The sequence below is a fragment of the Chlorocebus sabaeus genome, chromosome 21, assembly GCF_047675955.1.
Source record: "Chlorocebus sabaeus isolate Y175 chromosome 21, mChlSab1.0.hap1, whole genome shotgun sequence".
Taxonomy (NCBI): Eukaryota; Metazoa; Chordata; class Mammalia; order Primates; family Cercopithecidae; genus Chlorocebus; species Chlorocebus sabaeus.
In genome coordinates this window covers 29,722,687-29,736,665 of record NC_132924.1, presented here as the reverse complement: position 1 = coordinate 29,736,665, position 13,979 = coordinate 29,722,687, and the positions used below count along the sequence as shown (strand labels likewise).

The 13,979-nt window shown below is 40.4% G+C and overlaps 1 protein-coding gene across 9 annotated transcripts in view; it reads right to left on the bottom strand.

Annotated features, from left to right (window-relative positions):
• Positions 1-13,979, bottom strand: part of PDE1C (phosphodiesterase 1C) — a 634,171-nt gene that overhangs the window by 386,584 nt on the left and 233,608 nt on the right. For 4 of the 9 annotated variants that reach the window (XM_073008992.1, XM_073008994.1, XM_073008993.1 and 1 more), the window contains one exon: positions 10,836-10,862. The exons of 4 other annotated variants lie outside the window; for them this stretch is intronic. In XM_073008992.1, coding sequence (XP_072865093.1) covers positions 10,836-10,862 — 27 coding nt within the window. Of the gene's footprint in view, positions 1-3,040; positions 3,253-10,835; positions 10,863-13,979 lie in introns of those variants that run through there. One more of the 9 variants, XM_073008995.1, reaches the window with a different exon arrangement.

Here is a 13,979-nt window from a genome sequence, read left to right as displayed (position 1 = left end):
AGCCAAACTATAAATGCCTTCCTGTAGAAAGATATTCCATGGCCACAAGAGACTGTGTCCTTCCAAACTTTTCCTTTCCTAATTAAGGTCCATGTCCCAATGCCTATTGCCCTCATGTAGCTTGATCTCCTGCCGCACCTACCCCAATCTTCTTTAAGTCCTACTCCCTGTGCCCCAAAAGACAGTCACCAATCCCTTGTTAAGGCTGATTCCACCCTTTAGTAAATAAGATCCAGCCTCTGCCTCACAGAGGCCCTGAAGAACAGGACCTGTCTGCTTCCTACCAGTTCCCTTGGAGTACCCAAGACTTCCACCTGTACCATCTCAAAGTGCAAGCCTTCTGCACAGTGGTCACTGAATTCTGGTACTGAAGTCCCAAGCCTTCAGTGACCAGGCATTTTCCACACACCAGAGACTTCCTATGTGCCTCACATAGACTATTTCATTCCAGGCTCACAAAAACCCTAGGAAGCAAATACTACTTCCATTTACCAAAAGAAATAGATTCCAGTAGGTAGAGGAAACCCACAAAAGCATTTCACCAGGTTCATGACAGGACTCAGATTTCAACCCAAGTATGGACAACTCCAAACCTCTGCTCTGTATTCCAACCCTATACTCTTCCAATTTCATGGCAGGGCACAGACTACAGACAAACCCTTCCAAAGCATGTTCTCATCGTGACATATTCCCTCCAGCTTGCTTAGAAGTTCATCAGTCCAGCCACCTCTCTCAACAACCCAAATTTATGGGAATAAACAAAGCAGAGCTGAGCATGACTTCACTTGTGGAATAGAAAAGGGAAACATTCAGGCAGTGACCTCACGAACTTTGAAAAGGCAGTGTCATATTAAATCAGAGGATAGAAAAATACAGAACACGTTTTCTCTTATCTGATTCTATTTTTGTTATTTACTTTTTTATGCATAAAGAGTTATGTATTCATGTATGACTGATCACATTGCTTCAAAGCACTTTAAGATGTTAAGTACGAAAATAGACAATTTTGAAAAAAGAACCTGGTGGTGGAGGTGAGGATTTTTCCCTTTCAATCACGTTACTTAAATATAGCTTGTTGTTTTTTTGTAAAGTCTTCATTAAACTTTCCTGAGAGCTTCAACTTTTAGGTTAAGGCCAAATACAAAAACTTTCAAACATAAAATGTCTGAGGAGAAAAGAACAATTGGCAGAGCAGGGAAATGAACTACCAAAGGCAGATCTTTTTGATGTGTTGACTTTATTCAGTTTTAAGCTGCTTCATCTGGGGAATAAAAACAAAGGAGGGGCTCCACAGCTGTAAAAATCTATAAAGCCAGGCTAGGCACAGTGGCTCATGCCTGTAATCCCAGCACTTTGAGAGGCCAAGGCAGATGGATCACTTGAGGTTAGGAGTTTGAGACCAGCCTGGCCAACATAGTAAAACCCCGTCTCTATTAAAAACAAAAAAATTAGCTGGGCACGATGGCATGCACCTGTAATCCCAGCTACTTAGGAAGCTGAGACAGGAGAATCGTTTGAACGGGGGAGGCAGAGGTTGCAGCGAACTGAGATCTTGCCTCTGCATTCCAGCCTGGGCAACAGTGCAAGACTCCATTAAAAAAAAAAGTATAAAGACAAAGCGATAGAAAGAACTCAAGAAACTTTCAACATGTGAAAGGCCTGCCTTTAAACTCTGGCCCGACCATTTGTCTGCTTTGTGACCTCGGTTGAGTTACCTCTTTTCCATGAGTTCCTCTTCTGTAAAACAGGATCATTATGAAGATCAAATAAGAAAATGTATGTAAAGGACCTGGCACACAGTAGACACACAATAGATTTCAATCAGTAGGCGGCCCTTTGGACATACCTATGTGTTTGCCAAAGTTTGTGCTTTAGCAATACTTTTAACGTCCCATGATTACTTCTCATTAATTAGGTGAATTTAGAAGTATTTTAAACCAAGGGTAATCTGGCTAGGGGCTAAAGGACAATATGTATGGGGCACAGACTATGTTACCTGCCCAGTGATCTCTGTGCTAACTGGCAATTTTGTTCTTTTTGGGTGATTCGGTTAAATAGCACAGAGTGCCAGCCATCACTGCAGAAGTTGTTCAGTGACCTGGACTTCCTCCTGGAAGGACCTCAGTAACTGGAACCAGAGAATATGGTTTCTGAGCTAAAGACCATATTCATTTTCAGATTCAATCTCATCTCTTTACAGACAAGGACACTGAACCAGAGAGGAGCAATTCGGTACAGCTAAATAAGTGACAGAACCTAAACGTGATTCTTAATCTTACCTCTCTACCAATGGTTCTCAACTAGAGGTGATTTTGACATCCAGGGGACATTTTTGGTTGCCACAACTAGGGGAAGATGAGACGTTACTGGCATCTAGTGGGTAGAGGCCAGGGATACTGCCAAACATCCTATAAGGCACAGGACAGCCTCTATAGTAAAAGCATCAATAGTCCATGGTTAAGAAATGCTGATCTACTCCATTGGACCAGTGTCTCCAGGGAGTCCAAAATCTGCCTTTTAAACTGCTGCTGCTGGAAGTTAAACTTGGCCCCAGCATGGCGGTCCACACCAATGACTGACTCAACCCTGTCCATTGTGCCTCTTAGCATTGAGAGCCACCGGGATTGGGAAGGATTTACAGATTTGCCTCCTCAGGTAACTTAAAGTCTGGACATAACTTTTGAAGCACCCTGATATGCCCAGGCATAAGTGCTATTGACAGTCCTGAAAATGCACTTCAGTGTTATTAGGCAATCTAAGAAACTTATTCTCAAAACCATTTTGGCAAAACACCAAACAGTCAAATGATGCACAACCACAGTTATCAAATATTCAGAATGATCTACCCTGAGCAAATACATCTGATATTGTACTGAGCACCTCCATGATTAATGGCTTGAGTAGAGGAAACACAGAGATTGAGGCACTGATTAAAGCTAAAATACTCTCAGTGTTTCCACCCAAACTTGAGTTCCATGTTGCAGGGACTAAAAAAAGAAAAGAAAGGCAGAGTCAATGATTAAAGCAATTATGTACTTACTGGTTCTTGCCATGCATGCCATCTGTCTTGCTGACCTCACAGGCCTCTACACCGGCCAGTGTGAGGGTCAAATAAGAGTCTACATGTGGGAGTATGCAGTCAACTGCAAAACCATTTGAAAGTATGAGTCACAATCCAAACTTATTTACCCACAGTTCCACCTGGTAACTATGATGTCAGTTCTGACTCATGATAGAAATATATGAAGGATCCCAATCTGATTAAAGTCAACACATATTTCACACCCAGTGCTTTTGGGGAGCATATTCCTCACTTAAAAAAATCAGTGATGCCACAAAGAATGACATGTACCCCACTAACACTTATACAGAATTAGAGAAGCAGGAACTCTTTTAGGTGGAAATACCTAAGAAGGTTCCATTGAAAGAGATGGTATTTGAATTGGATCTTGAAGAAAAGATGGGTTTTCAATACATAAAAATGAGAACATTTAGAGTACTGGAAAGAATATGAAAGAAGAAAGGATCATTAAAAAATCAGGCAAATATGACAGTCAGTAAGGAGTTCAGCTTGACTGGAACTTAGGGTGAATGGAAGGAGGTAACAGACAAAGCAGTAATGTTTAGGTAGAAGCAAGTGTTGAGAGCCTTAAAATCCAAGAGAAGAAGACAGGCATTTAACAGCCAACAGGAAGCAGATGGAGATTTGTTGTTATTTTTCAAACATAGAGGGCACAATCAGAGGAGCTGTGGAGAAAGTAATCAGACGTAGGTGTGCAGCATGGAGAAGATGAAGAAACCAGAGTAAAGAAAGAGATTAAAGAGGCTACTCAATACTCTAAGAGACAGGCGATGAGACTGGACCAAGATTATGGGAGGCAAAGTAATGTGAAGGAAAAGTCCACAATCTGTTAGAGACCCATTGATCATGGGCAGAGGAAGAATAAAAAGTTAAAGTTGAAGAAACACCTAACAGAAGATCATACAAAGGGGCTCAGAAGTTTTGATACCGGATAATTGGAAGAAAGGTAGTAATTACCAGACATAAGGAAGATGGAAGAGATGAATGAATTGTGCCTAGATGATCCTCTTGACTCAGATAATGACAGCTCCATGCCAAGGTCACTCCTGCTACTGGTGCCTAGATACACCACCCAGACTAGGTGCCTGAACTATTATGCCTACTACATCCCAGCACCCTCTCATCCTATGCCTAGTTCCCAGGCTAAAGCCTCTAAACAGCCTTTCTAGGCCTAGATCCCTACACCTGTGCTGCGCCCCCACCCCCGCCCCCGCCCCCACCCCCAGACTCCTGCTGATGCATTAGCAGGGGTAAGTGAGTGAATGACTGAGTAAGGAGTGAATGAGTGATGGTTGCCTATACTCAACTCTGATCAAAACTATATAGACTCTCCATCACTCCCCTTCTTCTACCCCCAGCCATGTTTTACCTGAAATTGTAGTGCTTGCTGGCCCTTTCTCACATTAACTGCCCTAGGACTTACCCTTGCAGGCTAAGTCTCAGCATCCATCTGTGACTGGAGCTCTAACCAGACCACCGTGGCTGCTATAAAGTCACCCTGATGCAGGTGGCAATCTTGGAATGTAAACTGGACACATTCTCATGGCTGATGCACTTGTTCTTACTACTTTGAGACTGTATTAGTCATCACAAATATAGGAAAATATTTGTAAAAGGATTTATCTTTTGGAAGAGCCTCTTGTCCCTGATGTTACCATTTAGGCTCTGAAAATTAATACTGCTAAGTAAGAAGGAGAATGCAGGATTGGTTGTGCATTCAGTATGCAAAAATGTATGATTTGATTTATCCTGTGTCGCCCCTGTTAATTTTCCCAACAAGTTGTTTAGCTGCCACTTTTAACCGCAAATGTAGGGGACAACAGTCTACCAATTCTATTTCAAAGATGCTGAAAGAACTTCGGAATTAACCAATGGGCCTTAATATATCCTGGGAAGGAAATAGGGGCAGAGTTCAGCAGAAGATGTACCACATCCCATCCTAGGATATAGCTGCTTAGAAGGCAGCCTCCCACAGGGTGATAACCACTTGCCTTCCCACCCTTCACACATGACAATCTATTATTACCAGCAAAGGTGGCTGTTGTTGATGACTTATTAGGTATGCCGATTCATGAAGGCCGAACATGGGCTGGCCTGACTAAGGGAATCATTTGCTGGATTTAATCAATTACTGGGTTCATCAAGTGTGATTACTGAGCCATGTCAAAATCCAAGTGAAATAACACATTAGACATTTGCAGAGAAAAATAACTCCTTGCTTTGCCTTGCCACAGATAGAGGCCACGCTATTATCTATATGTACAATATCCAGGTTATCAATTATCTGCACACATCTGTATCCTGGGCCGTCTTCCGCCTAGTGTCTAGAATATTTTTGAGCCATTTGCCTTTTTGAAACAAAAAGAAAGCCTAAAAGTCAGTAAAACATACATTTTTAAAATAACTGAAAACATGAAGAAAACAAGAAGAAAAGATTCTGGGTTATCCTATTAGACTTCAGTATGCCCATACTTTCAAGCACCAAAAATAATAAGCAATATCGGAGGCCTACTTTGTAATCTAGTGAGAGAAGAGTATACGATAATGTAAGTGTCCTCCCAACAGACCTGGTTGTTCCCAATGACTTTTCAATACTTATATCTATTATAGCACTCACCGCATTTTATTATAATCCCTTTGTTCACCTGTATCTCACCTACCAGCCTGTGTACCTATTAAAAGAGGCATTTGTACATATGTTGTTATTTCCAGTATTTACTGAACTATATGGCAATATACTATAGTAAGTATTAAATAAACTTTTGTTAAATTGGAAGATTTTTGTAAAGTACTGTGCATGTGACTATCAATATAATATGATTATCAAAAATATGAGAGACACTGTTGGCTAAAGTTACTCACAGAAATATGTCTAGATTTAGAAAATGAATAAATCAGACACAGTAAGAGCTACAACTTCTACCTAAACTATCTAAACAGTGCTATGATTAATAACAAATAAACAAAAATGTTCATGCTACACATGATCTTAGCCAAAAGGCTGAGAAGCAATAAAAACGTTCATGCTAATGAAGTTTTTCACTATGTGGTATGGCTTTTTAAAGCCACAACTCCAACTCCTAAACATTCTGACCAAAGTATTGCCATAATCCAGACACATGAAAATTGAACATGTGTCTGTAGAACTCCCCCAGGTTTGTGGATATGTCTTTAATTTGTGCCTCTATTTCTTAATCCCCTATCATACTGAAATAGGGGTGTGTGTGTGTGTGTGTGTGTGTGTGTGTGTGTGAGAGAGAGAGAGAGAGAGAGTGTATGTGTGTTGGAAGCACTTCTATCATAGATTCAGCTTGCAACATCAGCTCTGATAGCAATTCATTTCTTTAAGGGCAGCCCATAAGTATTTGATTATTTCTAGGTATTTCTCAAAGGTATAAACTTCTGCAAGCCAGACCTGATAACTTGAAAGTGAAGCTATATTAAAAGAAACCGGATGAGAAATTTATGGGTAAGCAGGTTTACTGCATGATCCTCTCTAGCCATCAAATTACCACTTCACCACTTCTGCAAATCTTATGTAATGATTGACCCTCATGAACGAGATTCCTTCACAAGCAAAAGGATGGTTTCCCCTTAACTATATGGATTTAAAACCCAATCCAATAAAGTTTTCTGTACAAGGAGAGGCTTACCTACTACCTATTGATTCCCTTGCTAACCCGCTAAAGAGGACTTATGAAATCACTATTTCTACTGAAATTTGGTCTTGGAAGAGATTAGTATACTCTCCTTAATGCTAAGAGTGAGATTCAGTAGAATTACTATTATCAAAACATTCCCTTGGCCTACCAAAATATGCCTCAGACTTTATGAAATACTTAAAGAAAGATAACTGCCTCAATTGTGTTGTAGTAGGATGACAATTACTTTGAAAGCTGTGGGATTTTTTGTCTTTAACAAGATTTTGATAGGTAAACAAATACGTAAGTGAAATAAAATGAAAGTTAGCAAGAAAACTACAAACAAATGTAGATTATTTTTGTATCCTGGGCTGTCTTCCCCTTGATGTCCAAATCACGGGGAACTTGATTTGGAAATGTTTTTAATATAACATTTATATCATTTAGTTTTCCTATATTAAGCCACCTACTTTATTTGACTAATTATTAACTCCAGCCAAATAACTGCAGTTAGAATTAAACTCACCAGTTAAGTCCACATTGCTGTGTTTGTTCCTACCATGAAAAAGGAATCACAGCTATTCCCAGTCCAAAAAAACCATCAAGTACGCAAGCAAACATTCAAACAGACCATTACTTGACGGGGGGGGTGTCGAGATATATTTAAAATTGTCTACCATTCATCAAATGAGGAATCCACCTACTCCAAATCTACAGATCCCCAGAGAAGGTCTCAAGCAAGATTATTCTGAAAAAGGCTGAAGGTTTGCTATATGGATTAAAGAAGGCTGGAAATTTTCTTAACACTTCTTTTAGCAAGAGATTTAGTCTATGTTCCATTCCCTTGAATGGGTAGGTTCAGTGATAGCTTGACTAATAAGACACAGCAGAAGTGATGCTCTGCCCACTTCTGGACCCAGGCCATAATTAAGGGACTAGCAGCTTTTACTTTGTGTCTCTTAGAACACTTGACCTAAGAAACCAGATAAGTGCAATTGCCCTGAGACCACCATATAGTAAGAAGTCCAAGCCAGATGGAAGCACCCTGGAGGACAAAAGCTATGTGGGGAGACAGGGAGAGAGAGAGAGAAAATAAAGAGGGAGAGTGCAAGAAACAAAGAGCAGCAAGACTCCTAACATGTGAGCAAAGACACTATCTTGGAAGTGGAGTCTCCATCTCCAGCAGCCCCAGTTGACACCAGGTGGATCGGATTCAAACCAGCCAGCCAAGTCCTTCCTGAATACCTGACCTGCAAAATTATGAGCAGAATAAAAGTTATTTTAAGCCACTAAGTTGAGGATGGTTTGTAATTCAGTGATGGATCAGAAGCACATGGATCTACTTCATATAAAAATATGTATCTCATTAAAACTAGAAGAGCTCAAACTGATCCTCTATTAATTCACACTTTAAATGACTTCAATAAAGCTTGTTCAATGCAATTGGCTTATTTTTCATTACAGTGACAAAATAAAAAATGCAACAGCATTCACGTCAGATACGCAAAAAACACACTTTCAAAACAAAATTGACATTGTAACTTGAACCTTGACAGGTTTGAGCAGCTCTCTTGTAAAACTTCCTCTCACTGTCTAAGTATCTCTCCTTAAAATAAAATTGAGGCAACTTTGAAGCACCTCATACTCCAGGTTAAGTACATGTGAAAATGATAAATTACTTTTTACTACTGAAGACTACTGTGCCCTCTAATCTGAGTGATTAATTTACATCCTGCTCAGTGGTTCACATGCAATTACTACCGTGAGTCCAACGAACCTGAACAAGACAGAATTGTTTAGCCATCTGTACAAGCTCACTATATTTAGAAAAGTACAGCAATCTCCAGGAAGCTTTAAAGTTTTAGTTCATTTTCCTCTCAATGACTCGTGCACTCTATGCTGCATATCAAATTATAATACCATTCCTTTGGACCCAAGTTTGCTCAACCCACCTTATTTTGTTGTTGTTGTTGTTGTTTTGTTTTATTTTAGGCTTTTGGCAGGCTGAAGCCATGATTTTTAGTTTCTGTCTATAGTGATAAGAATAAATGAGGGATGAGGAAGGGGCTTTATTGGCCCAACTGGAAGCAGAAACTAAGAACTCATGACCGTATTCTCTCCATTGGACACCCCTGGAGGAGACCATGCAACACAGGAATCTCTACTGTGAGACGATGCTCATTAGAAAAGGCGAAACTAAAGTGGTCAGCTACAACTGCCATTGTTGAAACCTACAGGCAAATTTTAATTGCATTAATCATTTTTTTAATCCGCATGTAATCTGTTTAATTCCATAACACCCAATTAAGTACAACAAAAGCAGACACAGGCCTTCTAGATTGAATTGTAGGCTTCAAATGCTTGGTGAGCAAAAGGTCAAGCAACTTTATTTCCAAATTCTTCCCAATAAAAAGAATAAATATTCTAGAACTTAACAGTGGAGTTACATTATAATAAATGTGTCCTTAGGCAATATTGGCATTGTGTGAAAATCAGGTGTATTTACACAAACCTAGACGGTATAGCCTACTACATGCCTAGGCTGTGTGGTATAGCCTATTGCTCCTAGGCTACAAACCTGTACAGCATACTACTGTCCTTAATACTGTGGGCAACGGTAACACAATGATAATTATGTGGGTATCTAAACATATCTAAACATAGAAAAGCTAATGCATTGTACTACAATGTTACTGCAACTACTGTGTCACTAAGCAATAGGAATTTTTTAGCACCATTATAATCTTATGGACCACCTAACTCAAGAAAAGTCTAACATACATGAGATCTACACCCCTAGATAAGCCTAAGATAATATGCTTACTAAAAGTTTATGAAAGCTCTTCCTAAGAAAGCATCCATGATCAGCTGGACCTTTAGAATCCCAACTTTGATGGAGAATCATAGCTAAGGTTTAGAGAATAAAGATGGAGGTTGGAAGTAGCAAGAGATGACACTGGAGAAATAAAAGAGGTCATGGAAGACCATCTGTGTCATTATTGTCCAGTTAAATCTGTGAAAAGAAATCATTGTAAAAAACAGAAAGCAGTGTATACAAAATGAACCAATGAATGAACAACGTGAGGTGATGAATATGTTAATTTGCTTAACTGTAATGACTTCACTATGTGTATGTATATATATACAAGGAAACATATCATACACTTTAGATATATATAATTTTTAAAAGATGAACCAATGAATAAATTCCACCAGGAAGTACATGACATTTCCTAAGCTCATTTCATTATTCTATTGTTAGAGAACCCACTCACCCTCTCCATAGTCACAACTTACGTGCATGCACAAATATACACGCTGTTCCACCAAGTCAGCAAACTACATCTGTCAACGGGTACTGTAACGGGGAATGAAAATCACATATGCACTGAAAAATGGGCTTCCCATTGGACCTAGGAGGCCATATACTCAAAAACCTGGTAAGTCATTTTTGAACTATAAATATGGAAGATTTAAGTCCAATGTTTAATAGCCACATAGGTCAGGGCCAGTGACCACCTGATCCCTCATGGCTCCTTATGCCAAACAGTCTGCAAAGCACAGCCCAGAGGCAGGCTGTGCACATGAGGGATGATGACAGATGTCATTCTAGTTAAAATTACCCTTTCCACAGTCAAATCGAAAGACTGCCACTGCCCTTAAAGGAATCTGTACCTGTGCTTTGAGCTCAATAGCATTTTGTCAGCAAATCAGGCAAATCAGCAAGGAGAGTCTGAGACAAAGGAGAATTCAGAAACTAAACATGCATATAAAGACTGCTTTGTGCTCCCCATCCATAAACCCTCAGTCCCTGCCAGCCCAATCACTCTCTGGTCAAGGTTTTAGGAAAATCACTAGACAGCATGGCAGTAACAAGCTTTTGAGCCCACAGGATCCACTCTCATGTGAAGGCATCCACCTACTGTGCCTCACTAGATGCCTGCAATCAATTTTTAATTACAGCAGCAGTCACGATTGGAGATAAAGCAGGCAACATGCGGAGAAAGAACCAAGAGCCTGTTTATTACAATTCCAGTCCACCATGACCCAGACTTGTGAAGAGCTGGGCCACAAATGAATCAACCAGTTGCAGCTCAGAAAGATGTTCTTACCTCTGGGACGTTTTCTTATATTTCCTCCTGTAGGAAAAGAGGCATAAACACATATCAGAAAAGGATTGTGGCAGGCAGTGGGTAAGAAAGGGATTACTTCAGTGAGGATGGGCATGGAGGTCAACACTTCTTAGGGGGGTTTCTCTGTGAAGCTTATGGGTTTCAAAGCTTAGTTAAAAGTTTGGGAATGCTGTGTTATATTGTAGTCAGAAGTACAGAACCTAAGCCTTTACAGCAAAAAATAGCATCCCAAGAGCTCAGTGGCTCTGCTCCCGTGTCCTCCCTTTTCCTTTTGAAGGTTCCACGGCATTTTAGTTGAGGTCAGGCTTTAAAGACCACAAAATCTAGGTTCAAACCTCAATCCTTCCTTTACCAAGTTCATGAGGTTCTTGCAGAGTAAATGAACACACACTTACAAAACATCTCTTTTGTCTGGCACATATTAAATGGGTTAAATGGTGAATAATTATCAGTTATTTATGTTGTCACTATTGTTACTATTATCCCCAACATCTAGCACTGAGGTCTCTTTAAGGATGTGCCTTTTTTCATGTAAATGTGCAAGCACGCAGCTAAACTATGAGATGAGACATAAGGTCTTCAAAACAAGAAGTGAGGAAAGGGGCAATGAGAAAGTCTAGAAGCAAATGTTGAGAAGAGCATTAGGAACCAGCATTAGGAACCATCCCCAGGAAGCAGAAGAGACCTAGTTCCAGCCCACCTCCGCTATTTACCGTCATTTAGCCTTAGGCAAATCTTGTGCATCAGGCTTCTTAATCTATCACATGAAGCTAGTAACATCTGCTCTGACCCAGGTCAGAGTGGCAAACAAGGGGAAAATGGCCATAAAATGTATGTTGTCCCAATATCCCAACGTTCTTCATGTGTGGGTCAATTTTTGTAGACTCTGAAGACCTTTGAAAGAGTTTCTATAGGCTCAGTACTGGAGGGGATTAGAGGAGAGGAAGTGCTAAGGAAAGAAAATCCATCTCCTTGTACCATATCCGGGAAGTACAATGGTTCCCAGTAGACCTTAGTTCCACACCTGCACTTCCATTACAGTCACTGTACCCAGGAAGCAAACCATTGATTTGCTAATGGAGAGCTGTGCACCATATTTTTTTGTAAACTAAAGAGGTTTCAAATTGAGAATCACTAGGACCTGTTACATCTCTGTTAAAATGAAATCACACAGGGCAGTGTCAGGCGTGTAAAGCAGCATGTAACACAGAACCGACAGTGTGGTCTTGACTAGATATGTACTGATATCTATTTATCTTAAAGGAGACACACAGAATGACAGCCATAACTCCAGGGTAGTAGGAGAATAAATCACTCCTTTTTAGTTTTATGAATTTTCCAAATTTTCTTTAAAGAGTGAGTATTATAATAGAAAAAAATATTAAAATATGGATACACCTATATAGTTACCTATAAAGATATATACAAATACAGGACTATATATATTTCCATGTTTCAATTATATCACATATAATAGGGAGGAAGGTTGACGAACAGTGGATTAAGGCTTGGCCTTTCAAGCAAACTACCCATGTTCCAATCTTGGCTCTAGCACTTAGCTTTACAATGCTGGACTAGTTATGAAATCCCCCTGAACCTCAGTTTCTTTGTATATAAAGTGGGAAGAATCAGAGCCCCTCTTCTGAGACCTTGTTATCAGAAATAAATGAGATAATTCACCAGAATGTCAGCTCCCCAAGGGCAAGTTCTTTGTGTGGTTTACCTCATACTCTCCCCAAAAGTTGTGATGCATGTGCACTGATCACTCTCTCACACCTGGACCCTGTCACCAATGACAGCTCACACTTTCCAGGCAGCAGCCAAGGGCAGAAGCTTCACCTTCAGGCAGGGAGCACAGTGATCTGTGGGTGTGACCTGTGCCCTTGGACTCATTAGCACAGCAGTCTAATAAACTGATATAAGGCACAGCTGGCAAGACGAAAAAAATAACCCATTGAGCATATACAAGGTCCAAAGGCAAGGGGGCAGTTGGAAAAGAAGAATGCCCTTAGCCTCTACTCAGAAGTCAAACTAATCCTATCAGCAGACAGTATCTTCGGAGGTCAGAAGAAGACAGCCCTTGCTATTGATTTCCACAGAATTCTCCTAGCACTTGCCAAAGAAATATACAAAGGCACTGCTTGGAGTTCTGAAAGAATCAAAGATAAACAAAAATAAGAAAAGCTTCATTTTCAGCACCTACTAGCAATAAGCACTTGATATACTTTGCTAATCCTCATAACTCTGTAGGATCCCCTCTCTGAAAGAATGCAAATTCTAAACAGGAAGTTAAGACATGCACCTAAAGCACAAATACAAGGGATGGCTCAGGGAAGCTTTGTGAAAGAGGTAGTCTTGACTGACGGGTGAAATGTCAGTAGGAAGAAATATGGAAGTATACGGCAAGCGGAAACAGAGGGTATGCCTCATGGTCTCAAACCAGCCCAGCAAGCAGGGACTATCGAGTGAGGTAGCAGGAAACAAGGCTGGCAAGTGCTAAGGACAGAGTTAAGCGGGAAGAGTAATAAAATTTATATTTTAGAAAAAGATGACACCCAGGGGGAGGGGCACCTCTTGTGGGGAGCCACATTACACACCCTCTTCTGTGCTCCCACAGCATGCTGAAACCTCTCTGACACCATTCTCCATGGCACTGCATTGTCTCATGTCTGTGATTTTGTGGAAAGGCAACAGGGCTCTGGAGTGTGACAGACCTGGCTCAAAAACCCAACTTCACCCTCACTAGCTGTGAGACCTCAGGCAAGCTCTGTGCTAAATCAAGCTTTCATTTCCGCATCTATGAAATGGATGAGATGATCTCAAATGAGCTAATGTATTAAATTTGTCATGTCGTGTGCCTGCCATGTAAGAGGCATTCTAAGACTTTTAGGCCCCTTGGTCCCTTGTTCTGAGCTTCTTGAGGTCAGATGTCTGTTATATGCATCCCTATATCTATCCCAAGGGCATGCACATTAACTGGCACATGGTTAGCTAAATAAATGGACTATTTGTAACTGTCATCCATACACATCAAAAGATGGGTTGTGCATCTGGTAGACCCAAAGAAAGACAGACCAGAAGTCTGATTTTCGGTCCAACTCACCTTCCTGACACTCCCCACAT